Source organism: Primulina eburnea, chromosome 11 (assembly GCF_022965805.1).
Source record: "Primulina eburnea isolate SZY01 chromosome 11, ASM2296580v1, whole genome shotgun sequence".
In the NCBI taxonomy this organism is placed as follows: Eukaryota; Viridiplantae; Streptophyta; class Magnoliopsida; order Lamiales; family Gesneriaceae; genus Primulina; species Primulina eburnea.
This window is the reverse complement of record NC_133111.1, coordinates 6,635,181-6,651,435: the sequence shown is the minus strand read 5'-3', so window position 1 is coordinate 6,651,435 and position 16,255 is coordinate 6,635,181. Positions and strand designations below refer to the sequence as shown.

At 39.9% G+C, this 16,255-nt stretch overlaps 1 protein-coding gene and 1 long non-coding RNA gene across 2 annotated transcripts in view; both read left to right on the top strand.

Moving 5' to 3' along the window:
* The window catches only part of LOC140805316 (uncharacterized), an 85,636-nt gene that overhangs the window by 5,546 nt on the left and 63,835 nt on the right, over nucleotides 1–16,255 (top strand). The gene's annotated exons all lie outside the window — the stretch shown is intronic.
* Nucleotides 3,103–3,847, top strand: LOC140804854 (protein NDR1-like). Its single transcript, XM_073161006.1, has one exon. It carries the CDS (start codon nucleotides 3,215–3,217, stop codon nucleotides 3,845–3,847), a length of 633 nt encoding a protein of 210 aa, XP_073017107.1. The 5' UTR covers nucleotides 3,103–3,214.

The window sequence follows — 16,255 nt, the reverse complement described above, 5'->3', positions numbered from 1 at the left end:
GAAAAAGACATTGTCCGACCAGGAGTTACAATGTTTGCATCAAACTTCCTCATAGTGCAAAGTTTGATTCAGAAAACATCTAGTTTAAGGGTCATGTTTACAAGTGATATGTGAGAGAACTGTAAGTGGTCAAAGATAAACAAAGGGAAATTGGCTTACTCTAATGTGATAACATGAGTTTTTAGAATGGTGTGAAGCTTTGTTTGAGCATGAGTTTTTGGAATTGTGTGACGCTTTGTTTGAAAATATTTGCTCCTTTGGTAAGAGTTCTTCGATTGGTTGACGAAAATAGAAAGCTATCCATGTGGTTTCTATATAGGAGCTTCTTCGTGCTAAAGAAGATATTAAGGTGGCCTTGAACAATGTCGAATCAAATAATCAGTCAATCTGTGGGGACTGGGACGCTAATCATGTTCTTAATCATTATTGGGACAATTTAATCAATTATAATAAACAGGGTCTAATTTTTTTAAAAAAATTGCGGAACATAATGGTTTCAATCTAATGTACATATCAGTATAATAGTCTAGGGATCCCGGTTTCCAGACGTTGGTATTCCATATCGAATATCAGTAATAGAAGAAACTCCAATTCTATCCACTTCGATATAACCGAACATCCAGTGTCTTGACCTATCCGTCCCAGACTTTAGCACTTTCGCCAAATCACTATCCTGTGACAATGTGTAATGTGCCAGTAACGATTCCATCACTATCCGACACTTATGTCACAAGATCACTCGTCTAATACTCGTCTAATACATGTTTTATATAAATCAATAGAACAAGCATATCAATTCAAATCAATACACACAATAACAATAAGTATGTGATTTAGGGAAACTCAAGTATATCATACTCGAGTCGTTCTCCCGATACCACATTGACTTATACATTTCTCTTCTCGGTCTGACGAAGTCTCAGTCTCGAAGTCAAATATGTCCATATCAAATATTTTAAGATCTCGTCAATAGAAACTCAGTACTGTAGTCGGATTCAAATTCGGACGGACGGATCTTGCACAATTCATATCTAAAATCAAGAACTTGAAGTTGGCCTCGGTTTCTCGTTTTTCCTTCCTTTTTCCATCCTGAATGAGAGCTTATATATATAGATATATATATATACACACACACACACACACACACACACACGTTGCATGAGAAGTCTAGGTGGCTCAATGTGCATACTGCACGTCTCGCGCATATGCGCGACCCCCGTCGGCGCATATGCGCGAGACCTTCGAGTCTCGGCAGATCGTGCATATGCGCGCACCATCGCCGCGCATATGCGCGAGACCTACTGTCTCGGTGCACAAACACTCGCGCAGATGCGTGCATCTAGCCGCGCATGTGCGCGCAATGTTCTGTTATTGCATCTTAGCTACTGTCCTCCTCGCGCATGTGCACGTCTTTCAAACCGCGCATGTGCGCACAATGCTCTGCCTACCTCGCGCATATGCGCCCGGCAGGGTCGCGCATATGCGCGAGGGCTCCTCCTCGCCCATAATTTCAAAGCTTTGTTCGGCTATCCCGGTCTGATCCGTTCCGTCTATAAACACATCTCAATTATCAACAATCATACCAGATCACAATAATCATAAACGAGCCTTACACATTCATAGTGATTATTGAGTCAAAAATGAAAGATAGACTTGATACATCATTGTATACCACAACCTTTTTGTTAAATCCCTACTTTTACTACAAAGATAGTTCTATTGCTCTTTATGGCGAAGTCGCAACAAGGATTTTTGAATGCATGCCGATGAGTTTGAAATGCAAGATATAATTATTAATAAGGAATTTTCAAAATATAGAGATAAGACTGGGTTATTTAGGAAACATCGGCTGCAAAAGCATGTGAAAAAAATAGCGATACATTTGATCCATGTACATGGTAAAATTGGAGTGCATTTGAAGGAGTAAACTTAAACTTTAATTAAATTATTGTATTATTTTTAAAAGTGTCTGTTCATATTACTAACTATACTAATTACTTTCTCGGTTTTCTTTTAGATTCATACAAAGAAAATAAATAGTTGGATGTCAATAGGTTGAACAATCTAGTATTTGTCCAATTTAATGATTGATTGTTTAACAAGGAAAAAAAAGAAAAAGAAAGAAATGTTGACGTCCTTCTTGAAAAAGATGTTTCAAATGCACAAGGTTGGATTGTGGATGGTGGGGAAGAAAATGAAGTTGAACCAAGTTCAGAACTCACTTGGTAAATAGTTGATGAAGCAACTGGGGCAAATGAAAATATACAACCTCGAATAAGCTCTAGGTTAGAGAACTTCACGAGGATCAAAGAAGAAGAAGATGATCACAATGATGATATTGATTTTGAGTCCGATGAAAAACAAGTTGTTGAAAATTTCAGAGAAAAATAATTGGATTAAATTTGTGATATTCAATTAGTAGTGTAATCATTAAATTAAGGCTTCCTACATATAAATATGAAGTTTGGAAGAAATCTGAATTCTTTCTTATTTTATTGAGATGACACAATAGATTATGTAGGGAATATTTTAAACGCATTTTAAATTTGATGTTGTTGTGTTGAGTTGTAGTATGTTATTTATTATGTTGATACCGTAGAATCTGATTAGCGGCGCCTAGTCTCCGCCTAGGCGGCCTAGGAGCTGGTTTAGCGCCTGACTAAGCGCCTAGCAAATTTTAGAACCTTGCAACTAGTAGTGCATGTTAATTTTAGTGGTGTTTGGGTGTTCTCTGATTCTTTAATTGATGTTCAAGATGTAACATCAAGCATTGCTTGTCTCAAATATTTTGACTCTACTAGATTAGGAGTATTGATAATCTTAGTAGATTGTGAACATAGACTACGCTTTGTCTCAACCTTCATTTTCGTGTTCGGTTGATGGTTTGCACTTATTTTGGTTGATTGATGTAGCTAATTCTAACATAATTAAAGTATAAATTTTTCGTTTCTCCTTCAAAAAATAAATGAAAATTTGACAATATGGGTTGGGTTTGAGTCCAGCCGGATTTAAAAAGAATTATGTACAAATATATATACCTACTATACTATATATTTTTTGATTGAAAATGGGCGGGGAATGGAACTTTATCCGTACAAGCACGTGTATCATTGTCCCATGGTAAAAATAAAAATAATCACGCAACTTTTCTTCAGAAAAAAGGGAGTGCCACGCGAAATTCTCCACCCCCTCCCCAATCAAACATCCCTCCGGCATGGCGGAGAGCGACACCGGCGGATGCTGCCGGTGCTGCTGCAGCTTCATATTCACCTCCGGCCTCACCGCTCTCTTCATGTGGCTCAGCCTGCGCACCTCCAACCCCACCTGCTCCATCGAGAAATTTTACGTCCCTGCCCTCAACAGAACCACTAATTCCACCTACAACCACTCCATTTCCTTCCAACTCCAGCTCGCCAATCGGATGAAATACAAAGGCGTGCGCTACAACAACATTAGCCTGACGTTCTTGTACGGCGTGAAGGACTCGAGTTCCTCTATAGCTAATTACACGGTGGAGGCGTTCTACCAGGGTCACAAGAAGAAAGCTACTCGCGTAGCGTTGGTGCAGGCTACTGGGGTGCCGTGGGAGGCGGCGATCGAAGCGGTTTCGAATGGGTCGACTGTGAACTTCGGGGTCCGGTTGGTTACCAGAGTGAAGTTCAAGATTATGTTTTGGTATACTAAGAGGCACCAGCTGGAGGTGGCGGGCGATCTGGCGGTCGGCAGCGGAGGGAATAAAGTGAACGAGAACGGAATTAAGCTGAAGTCCGGTGCACCGGATCGGGGCTGGTGCTGGGCGAGGTTTTCACCCGCGGTTATTTCCATTGTTTTGACCATTTTAATTTGAATTTCCATTGTTTTCATCTTTTGATTAGCCAATTATCTCTCTCTCTCTCTCTTTTTAATTTAATTTACGCATTTCAACAATAAATCTCACCCTTATAAAATTTAAATTAATTTAATTTATATTCATATGAAAAACTTGGCTCTGATACCATTTGTTAGAAAATATATGGCCTCCGGAACAATTCCGACCAAAAAAAAATTTATTTTCGATCAAATCTGAAACACAGCGGAAGCGATTACATAATTTCATAGTACATATGAATATAAATTAACTATGAATTTTAAAAAAAATTACTAGAAAAGTAACCTCTTGTAGTTTTTTTTTTTTCGCGAATGCGTAGAAACCACGGCCTTTCAGCACGATCCTTCCTATCGACGGTAGTGTGTGGACACTCAAAAACACAAAAGCTAGAAATCAAAACTTTTATTTTATTCTCTACTCTATTTTTAACTCATGAAAAAAGTAGAGAATGAGTTGTTCCGTTAGAGACGCCTAAAATCCTATTTAAATTAATTCAAAACCAAGAGTCCAAATCTTATCCCAATTTGGACTCCAAAAAATCGGCCATCACATCTAGGATAGGCCAAGATTTTATTTGGTTTGAATAATAATATCTTATGTATTTTAAAACTATTTTAAAAGGTCATAAGATTCTAAAATCTTATAAAAAATAAATTAGAATCTCATTCTAACTTATTTAAATGTTAAATAATATCTAAATTTTATTCACAATAAATTAAAGATATTAAATATGATTTCTAGGATATTATCAAGATAAATTAGAATCTTACTCTAACTTATTTAGATATAATATCTAAATTTTATTCATAATAAATTAAAGATATTAAATAAGATTTCTAGGATCTTATCAAAATAAATTGGAATCTTATTCTAACTTATTTTTAGATAGCAAATAATATCTATAATTTATTCACAATAAATTAAAGATATTATAATCAACTTTTAGATATTACCATAATAATCCAAATATATAATTATCTCATAATTATTATTTAATATAATGAATATCTCATTATCAATTATATTTATCTCCAAATTTTTGGAGTTATGGAAACATTTTTCCATACATGATTTCTAAATTGCATTTTTAATCCGTCATTAATTTGAAAGGCGTATCGGAGACCATGGACTCATAATTAGAAGCTCCAATAAATTATATAAATAATTAAACTCTTTAATTAATTTATCTAATTTATTAATTTCATAATTACTCCACTAAAAATATGGAATTGCACTCTTCTTCATTATGAAATATCTTACTCTACAAAATTGAGCAGTCCATTGATATAATCATTACATATGGATAAATCCGCCACCAAGAGTAAACATTGATCCAGACGTCGATTTTCGAGTATCTCTATCTGATTGAAAGTCAGAATCAGTGTAACTGTCTATTTTAAGGTCCCCACCTGAATAGACAAGCATATAATTTCTCGTTCTTCGAAGATACTTGAGAATATTCTTTACCGATATCCAATGACCCAAACCAGGATTTGACTGAAAACGACTGACTATCCCCACAGCATAACATATGTCTGGCCTAGTGCACATCATTGCGTACATAAGGCTGCCCACTGCAGAGGCATAGGGAACACATCTCATGCCCTCGACTTCTTGCGGTGTCTTAGGACACTGCTCCTTAGAGAGGACGATTCCATGTCGGGTTGGTAGATAACCTTTTTTGGAATCTTGCATTCTATAACGTAATAACATCTTATCAATATAAGTAGCTTGAGACAATGCCAACAATTTGTTCTTACGATCTCCAACGATTCGAATTCCAAGAATATAATTTGCTTCTCCCAAATCTTTCATTTGGAATTGCTTGGCTAGCCACCCTTTTACTGTAGAAAATTTTTCAACATTATTCCCAATAAGAAGAATGTCATCTACGTAAAGCACTATGAATACCACTTTTCCATCTTTGATGTGCTTGTATACACAAGGCTCATCAATACTTTGATCAAAGCCATAAGATTTGATTGTTTCATCAAATCTATGGTTCCATGATCTCGAGACTTGCTTTAGTCCATAAATGGATCTAGGCAATTTGCAAACCTTTTGCTCTTGGCCTTGGACTATAAAAGCCTCTAGTTGCTTCATGTAGATTTCCTCGTCTAGATGACCATTCAGAAAGGCCGTCTTGACATCCATCTGCCATATCTCATAGTCAAAATGAGCAGCAATTGAAAGTAAAATGCATATAGATTTAAGCATGGCCACAGGCGAGAAAGTCTCTTCATAATCGACTCCCTCTCTTTGGGTATAACCCTTTGCAACCAATCTTGCTTTGAAAGTCTCTACTTTTCCATCTACACCTCTCTTTTTCTTATGGATCCATTTACACCCAATAGGTCTAACCTCTTCAGGTGTATCTACAAGAATCCAGACAGAATTAAAGTACATCGACTGCATCTCTTGGTTCATAGCCTCAAGCCACCTTTCTTTGTCAGGATCTTCCATTGCATGTTGAAATGACAATGGATCATCTTCCACTCCATCGGTGACAACAACATTTGCCTCTTCATCTTGACGATAGCAGAGGGGTGGTTTAACTACCCTCCCTCTACGTCGAGGTGGTATGATATCTTGACTTGGTTCAATGGTATCATTAATGGTTTCCTTAATAACTTTAGTTGGACTTTGAATGATCTCATCATTGAGTAACTCCTCGAGTACTGTCTTACTTCGAGATTTGAAGTTAGTCATATAATCATCTTCAAGAAAGATGGCATTTGTCGATACAATTACCTTATTATCTTGAGGATCATAAAACCAACCTCCTCTCGTTCCCTTGGCGTATCCCACGAACAAACACACTTTTGAACGTGGATGCAATTTTCCAGTCTTTCCTTCCAGAACATGTGCTGGGCATCCCCATATGAGAAAATGAGATAAACTAGGTTTCTCCCATTCCACAACTCTTGAGGTGTTTTAAGGATTGACTTCGATGGCACTGCATTCAGAATGTAAGTGGCTGTCTCTATTACATAACCGCAAAACGAGATTGGCAGTGATGAGTAGCTCATCATTGATCCCACCATATCAAGAAAACTGCGATTTCTCCTTTCAGCAACACCATTTTGCTGAGGTGTACCAGGTGCAGTGAGTTGGTATAAAATACCATGCTCTAGCAAATAATCTTTGAACTCGGTATCAAGATACTCGCCGCCTCGATCTGATCGAAGACAATTTAAAGATTTAACTAGTTGCCTTTCGGCTTCCGCATGAAATTCTTTGAACTTTCCAAAAGTCTCGGATTTTCTACGCATTAGATAAATATATCCATACCTTAAGTAATCATCAATAAAAGTGACAAAATACTCATAACCACCTCTAGCTTGTGTAATCATAGGACCACATACATGACTATGTATAAGCTCTAGTGGTTCCTTGGCCCTAGGGGTGAGTATTCGGTTAATTCGGTTATCGACCGAACCGAATTAACCATAACCGAACCGAACCGAAATATTTATCCATAACCGAACCGACCGAATTAATTTTCATAACCGATGAAAACCGAACCGAATTAAAATCGGTTAATTCGGTCGGTGACCGAATTAACCGATTAGTTTAGAAAAAAATTTGTGATTTAATTTTAATTATATATGTAATTTTTTTTAACATTATAATTTACACAAATGCATAAAAACATAAAATCACACACATCACAAATATATAAGTTTTATTTGAACACAATTAATACATACTATATCGATTTTAAAATTAAAAATTAAATTATTTATAAAAATTGATAAGTAAAAAAAATTATTAAATAATAATATTTATTATATCGGTTAATTCGGTTAACCGATTTAAAAATTTTGAAAACCGTAACCGAACCGAATTAACCGATATAACCGAATTTTTTAATTTGGAAACCGAATTTCCGAAATAACCGAACCGAATTTCCGAATTGGCTCGGTTCGGTCGGTTAATTCGGTTTAACCGAAATCTTGCTCACCCCTACTTGGCCCTATTGCCCTTTGCAGAGAAAGGTCTCTTAGTCATTTTTCCTTCTAAACTAGATTCACAAACAATAAGAGTGCCAACTCTTAGCTCTCTTAAAGGACCATCCTTTACAAGTTTGTTTAATATTTCTAAGGATATATGCCCCAACCTTAGGTGCCACAGATATGTTTTATCTTCATGAAAAACTTTTTGCTTTTTAAGTTTGGGATGTTCTACTTTAAGCATTTCGACATTAAGCAGTGGTTGTTCATTTGGTCTTAGAATATATAGTCCATTTTTGATTGAAGAAGTACAAATCATACGACCATTTCTCAAAATAACAATCTCATTATTATCAAAAGAAAGCGAATAAAATTGTTCATGCAACTTGGAAACAGAAATCAAATTTCTACGAAAACTAGGAATAAAATAAACATTGTTCAAGACCAAATGTCTATCATTAAATCTAAGTTTAATAACTCCCACTGCTCTTGCCGAAACTACTGCACCATTGCCAACTCTCATCGTGAAGGACCCATCAGCAAGCTCTTCATAAGAACTAAGTAGCTGCAAAGAACAACAAACATGATTAGTAGCGCCCGAATCAACTATCCATATAGAAGAATCAATGGTTACTAAACAAGATTCTAGAGCAAGTAAATCATATTTACCTTTCTTCTTTTCTTTTAGGTCAGCGAGATACTTGGGGCAGTTTCTTTTCCAATGACCATCGATCCCACAGTGAAAACATTTTCCTTTGGGCTTTGCAGTGTCACCCTTTGTAGTGACCCGTTCCAGAATCACCTACTAGGCAAGAACTAAGCATGCAATTAACCTAATTAACAATAATCAGAGATAACAGCGGAAAATAGTCAACAAAATAATGGTTATACAACCCAATCGAAGTCTAGAATAACTCAAAATAAAATACCCAATACAACCATATCGAATCAAAACAATACCGATAAACTAAACCAACCAGCTACTCAACGTCCTCCTCCTGCTCCTCCTGAGCTGTCCAACCTGAGGCCTGCCCCGTGGGAATGGGGTGTCCAAGAATAAACAAACCGAGGACGTGAGCGATAAGAACGCCCAGTACAAAAGTATGAGTATACAGACCTATATGAAATGCACATGCTATGATCATGATACCAGGGTAGTCAAGAAACAGGAATCACAAAGGATCTCAAAATGCTCAGTCTAGAGGCGCCAAGTGGATAGTGCCGCGCGGTACACCTCTGGGTCACTGCATCCACTACAAGACAGAAGTGGACCTAAAATGTCCCGGACCACCGAAGCCCTCCCGACCCGTCGGCCACTGTGTACTCTCGGTGTCCATGCGTCCACAAGACAGGGCTGAGCGGCCCCAAGATATAGCTTATCTCGAAAGAGATACAGCTCAACAGTAAAGGCTATCTCGAAGAAGATACGGCTCAACATGAAATGCAACGTGCAGTAATAAACGTGACATAATAGCATGCATCATATGACATATATCAATGCACCACATAATCATGCAACACATATATGAATGTATACTCAACCAGGATATCTCGGATAGTACTTTCGTACCTCTATCACAGCAAGCCTAGCCTTACGCAACACCGCTAATCAGGTCTAGCACAAGCCTACGCATCAAAAGCATACTCAATCAATACTACCATGCTCGACTAGCAAAACCAGTACTCCCTAGTACTACCAAAGGTTTAGGGTTTACCTTCGTCCGTCGACAGCCCTTTGATGTCGATTGCCTTGAAACTCAGACGTCGCTACGCTACCACTCCTGGCAGCTCCTGGCTATCGCTCGACCAACAACTTAACCCTGGAACCTTCCAAATCTCTCACTAAAGACTCAATCTCAAGAAATGGCAATACCAAAATGAGGAATTCGAGCACTATTTATAGGCCATGTTCGGATCCTCCGAACAACACTTCGGAACGTCCGAACGCTACGTGTCCATTGGCTCTTGACAGCTCATGATCGGATCCTCCGATCATACACTTCGGACCGTCCGAACATGCACGTGTCCAGCTGCTCTTGACACCTCATGATCGGATTCAACGAACTACACTTCGGAACGTCCGAACTCCCACGTGTCGATCAACTCTTGACACCTAATGATCGGATCCACCGAACTCACTTCGGATCGTCCGAACGCTTCTGTGCTTCCGAACCATCTTCGGTCCGTCCGGTCATGACTCGGTCAAAATTACACATTAAACCTTCTTAATCACCATTACTCCGTTAATTACCCAATTTGGAATTCGGGCTACTACATTCTTCCCCCCTTAAAACGATTTCGTCCTCGAAATCAGGCTTAGAGAATGAACAAAACGAAACAACTCTCCATGCGCTCTAACCAATCCTCAGCATCATCGGGAGTCTCACCACCAACTAAAGGCTTAGGCCCCATCTGAATAAAACGATGCAAATCAAAACGCCTAGGACCATCCCGACGATGACGATGTTCACGATGACGCCTACTATCGTCCTGATCACCCCAACGACCTACACTCCCCTGACTACTCTCATCACCAAAGTGGTCAGCCATCGCTACAAGATAGAATAGGGGAAATGGTAAACTGGTCCACGAAAAATCCCAAAACAGAATCTATATCCCAAAATCGTACGCATGCTCTGATACCATAAATGTAGTGACCCGTTCCAGAATCACCTACTAGGCAAGAACTAAGCATGCAATTAACCTAATTAACAATAATCAGAGATAACAGCGGAAAATAGTCAACAAAATAATGGTTATACAACCCAATCGAAGTCTAGAATTACTCAAAATAAAATACCCAATACAACCATATCGAATCAAAACAATACCGATAAACTAAACCAACCAGCTACTCAACGTCCTCCTCCTGCTCCTCCTGAGCTGTCCAACCTGAGGCCTGCCCCGTGGGAATGGGGTGTCCAAGAATAAACAAAACCGAGGACGTGAGCGATAAGAACGCCCAGTACAAAAGTATGAGTATACAGACCTATATGAAATGCACATGCTATGATCATGATACCAGGGTAGTCAAGAAACAGGAATCACAAAGGATCTCAAAATGCTCAGTCTAGAGGCGCCAAGTGGATAGTGCCGCGCGGTACACCTCTGGGTCACTGCATCCACTACAAGACAGACGTGGACCTAAAATGTCCCGGACCACCGAAGCCCTCCCGACCCGTCGGCCACTGTGTACTCTCGGTGTCCATGCGTCCACAAGACAGGGCTGAGCGGCCCCAAGATATAGCTTATCTCGAAAGAGATACAGCTCAACAGTAAAGGCTATCTCGAAGAAGATACGGCTCAACATGAAATGCAACGTGCAGTAATAAACGTGACATAATAGCATGCATCATATGACATATATCAATGCACCACATAATCATGCAACACATATATGAATGTATACTCAACCAGGATATCTCGGATAGTACTTTCGTACCTCTATCACAGCAAGCCTAGCCTTACGCAACACCGCTAATCAGGTCTAGCACAAGCCTACGCATCAAAAGCATACTCAATCAATACTACCATGCTCGACTAGCAAAACCAGTACTCCCTAGTACTACCAAAGGTTTAGGGTTTACCTTCGTCCGTCGACAGCCCTTTGATGTCGATTGCCTTGAAACTCAGACGTCGCTACGCTACCACTCCTGGCAGCTCCTGGCTATCGCTCGACCAACAACTTAACCCTGGAACCTTCCAAATCTCTCACTAAAGACTCAATCTCAAGAAATGGCAATACCAAAATGAGGAATTCGAGCACTATTTATAGGCCATGTTCGGATCCTCCGAACAACACTTCGGAACGTCCGAACGCTACGTGTCCATTGGCTCTTGACAGCTCATGATCGGATCCTCCGATCATACACTTCGGACCGTCCGAACATGCACGTGTCCAGCTGCTCTTGACACCTCATGATCGGATTCAACGAACTACACTTCGGAACGTCCGAACTCCCACGTGTCGATCAACTCTTGACACCTAATGATCGGATCCACCGAACTCACTTCGGATCGTCCGAACGCTTCTGTGCTTCCGAACCATCTTCGGTCCGTCCGGTCATGACTCGGTCAAAATTACACATTAAACCTTCTTAATCACCATTACTCCGTTAATTACCCAATTTGGAATTCGGGCTACTACACCCTTCTTTTTGCCATTGGAACCATTCCAATTCTTTTGCTTTTTAGGAGCTCCCTTTCCTTTCCCCTTATTTTTCCTTTTCAAACTAGCTTTGGAGGAAGGTGACTTAACCTTGACAACATTTGCCTAACCTTCTTGGACTTTTCCAATGGAAATGGCCTCAAAGGTTTGCAACTCGTTGAGCAATTGTGTCATGTTATAATTAAGCTTGTTCATGACATAGTTGCTTTTGAATTGCAGGAAAGTCGGGGGCAATGATTCCTAAATTATGCTCACTTGTGTGCCATCATCTATGGTCACACCTTGAGTCTCAGCTTCTGTGAAGTAGTTAACCATGTTCAAAACATGCGCTCCAACTGATTGGCCTTTCTTCATCTTAGCATTCATGGCATTCTTAATGGCCTCATGCTTAGATTGACTAGATTGCTAACCAAACATAGCTTGCAGAGAATTCATTATCTCATAAGCATTCTCTACATGCTCGTGCTTAAGTCTAAGCACATCGTTCGTTCCGGCTAACATGTAGCCCTTGGCTTTATTGTTTGCCGCAATCCATCGATCATATATTTCTCGTACACTACGAGCAGCATTCAAAGGGGGCTCGGGAGGACACTCCTCCGTTAATACAAATTTGAGGTCACAGACGAGGGCAATGTTAATGTTACTCTTCCATTTCAAAAAATTTTCACCAATCAACCTTTCATTAAGTAAAGCAAGAACAGGACCAGTAGACATGATTACTGAAATTAATGTACAAAACGACATTTAATAAAATGAACAAATATCATAGTCAACTAATCAATTTAGGAATCATAAAAATGATGCAAGACACATTATTATTTATTCTACCAATTCCAAGGAAATTTAATCTCACATTTTATAAGCCGCCTTAGGGTCGGACGAATTAAATGACGATTAAATCGAGACTATCTCTATTAATAAATAAAACACTAAGATATCCCATATCTTCAATTTTATTATTAATTACCTTTTAATTCAACCTAGATGCATTTAAAATATTCAGTTGCATCCTTATGAGTGTGACCCACTATTTTGGATTTTAAATTACAATCCATAATTTCCGTCTTAGGGTAGGTAAATTATAAATCATACTAAAAAATATGATCCTTTCAGAAACTAAGCCTTGAATTTTGATTTAAATGAAAACCTTTCTTAGGGAGGACGTCCTATGCGTCATTTAAACCTCACGTTGCTTTGTTGCTTTTGTTAATAGTGGAGGTTGTAGAATTTATTGTCATATATTCTTCTCCCAGTCATTATTATAAAATAATTAAAGTTTTTCAAACTTTTAATTATTTAATTAAAACATCTTATGATTTAATTATAAAAGGTCCAATCTTATTGGTCTTTATTAAATGATATGTGCAATATAATGAACATCATGAAATTTAAATCTAATTTAAACATGATTCAAGACATATAAAATACCCACATTTAAATCAAATTTAAACATGATGAGCGGCATAAAATTGAGAGTGAGATATTGTTGAAAGTTGTAATTTTCAATCGTGTCCTTCTAACCACATTTTTATTGAAAAATAAAATTAAAAAATCAAATAAACAATTTTATTTAATTTCAAATTAATTCTATAAATCAAATTATAAAATCAATATTTTACATTCAACAAATTAAAACTTATTTTTAATAAATTAAGTTAAAATTGGGCTAAACATTTTAAAAAAACAAGATTTGTCATACAAATCCAAAAATAATTTTTTTTTAATTATTTCATGGTGAATTGGACCAGATTAAAAAATTTTGATTTAAATCTGTGATGACCTAGTTCGAAACTGGGCTATATTTAAATATGTTGGGCCAGTTCGAAACTGGTCTAGATTTAAATACGTGCTGGCCCAATTCAAAACTGGGCCAATATTAAATCAATTGTCATTTCATAAATCAGTCACTCAGATTTATTTTAATTTTTTTTTTAATTTTTGGGCCCAACTTAAAAAATGTTCGGGCCAAAAAAATTGTAGCCCATTGGAAGGAGCGCCTCCTTCCATCTTCTTTCTCCTTTTTACATACTACAGCCATGGAGGCCATGGGAGAAACAAATTTCAGCAACCACCATCTTCTCTACTGATACTCACGGGAAATTTAGGGTCCGCTCCCAGCAAGTGTCACTAATCCAGACGCGGGTTTGGAAATTACCCTGAGCCTGAAATAACAAAGAAGATCGTTAAGAGGGGGCCAGGAGGGTGTCCTGGCGTAGCCCCTCCGACGCTCAAGTCAGTGACTGAGGATATATGGGGGGAGCAGCTAAGGGTGCTGCTGAAAACAATATAGTGAATGAATAAACTGAACACCCAAACCTGGTATTTATAGAAGAATACCTGGTTTGGGTGTTCAGTTTATTCATTCACTATATTGTTTTCAGCAGCACCCTTAGCTGCTCCCCCCATATATCCTCAGTCACTGACTTGAGCGTCGGAGGGGCTACGCCAGGACACCCTCCTGGCCCCCTCTTAACGATCTTCTTTGTTATTTTAGGCTCAGGGTAATTTCCAAACCCGCGTCTGGATTAGTGACACTTGCTGGGAGCGGACCCTAAATTTCCCGTGAGTATCACTTGGCGCCGTCTGTGGGAACAATCTGAGTTGAGACGTAGAGATGGTAGGCAAGAGAGGAAGCAGAAGAGTTAACTCAGCGTCATCACGTCCTCAGAGGGGACCCGAACCGTCTCATGTTGAGGCGAGGCAGGAACAACCTCGTCAAGAGACAAGAACTGAGCAGCCCCGTCACGAAACGAGGGTTGAGCAAACCCTTCCTAATGAGAACGTGGGAAACTTGACCTTGGAACAGTTGGGCCAATTCATCGCCCGTACAGTAGATGAGGCCATGAGGAGGAACCAAGAGTCTATGAGTGCTGGGGAACGGGCCCATCGTCAGGAGCGTGAGGAAAATGTTGAAGTCCACCAGAGCAGGGTTGAAGAGACGCAACCACCTCAGAGTGGAGAAATTAGTGAGATGGGGGAGATGTGGAAGGAGATACAGAGATTGAGGGAGCAGGTGGGAAGCAGGGCGCCGGTACCCAAGAGAGGAAGCCCTTTTTCACTAGCCATCTTGGAGGAAGGGCTCCCTCCGAATTTCCGACAATCAAACGTTGGAGATTATGACGGACATACAGACCCTGAGGAACACTTGGGGAGATTTGAGAATGCGGCTCTGTTGCACCAATATTCGGACGGAGTCAGGTGCAGGGTGTTTCTGGGCACGTTGGTGAGGTCAGCCCAGCAATGGTTTAATACCCTGCAGCCCAACTCCATACGGTCGTTCGAGGATTTCTCTGCAGCCTTCTTGCACCGATTTGCCAGCAGCAAGAGGCATCAAAAGAACTATTTGAGTCTATTTGTGATGAAACAACAAGAGGCTGAAACATTGCGGGACTTTGTCCAGCGCTTCAACACTGCAGCACTAGAAATACCAGCGGCTACCCCGGACATCATGATAAGCGCCTTTACCCAAGGGCTGAGGGGGGGAGAATTCTTCAAATCGCTGGTCAAGAAGCTCCGTCGAGCTATGATGACTTGTTAGCTCGGGCGGAGAAATATGTAAACTTGGAGGATGCTCAACGATACAGGAGGATGGAAAACCGGCCCGGAGGAAGTAGGGTGGAGGGAGCCGAGAGGGGTGGAAAGAAGAGGGGTGCAGGGGAAAGAGATGAGGACAGAACCAAAGGTAGAGGACAATTCTCATCACATGTTCCTATGAATAGGAGTCGGGATAAGGTGATGGAGGTGAGGGAGCCGGGGAGAGAGGGGAGAAGTCGCAGAGGGTTGAGAGCAATGCTCGACCTCCGCCACAGGGTAGACAAGAAGGATCCTCGTCCAGGAATGAACTGAGATCTCGCCCATCTTCTAGGCGGGGTCGAGGCCCTCCATGGATACATCAAAGGATCGAAGAGCTGAGAAGAGAAGGGCGGGGTCAGGATGCTCCTCGGGAACCTGTCGAACCGAGGAGGAGAGCAGATGGAGATAACCACCCCACAAGAGGAATGATTCATATGATCTCGGGGGGTGCTACTGATGGGGATTCCGGGCGAGCGCGGAAGGCGCATGGGAGGAGGTTGGAGAATTTTGAAATATCGAGGAGTGCGAACTTACCCCAGGATCCTGTCATCAGTTTTGGACCGGATGACCTCCGAGGCGTTGTGGCTCCTCATAATGATGCCTTGGTGGTGACAGCCACCGTTTCCAATTACGATGTGGCACGAATTTTATTGATAATGGAAGCTCTGTTAATATCCTGTTCAAGAGCCACCA

Excerpts from the sequence above, each read along its gene's own strand:
- LOC140804854 (XM_073161006.1), top strand. The coding sequence starts at position 3,215 with ATGGCGGAGAGCGACACCGGCGGATGCTGCCGGTGCTGCTGCAGCTTC.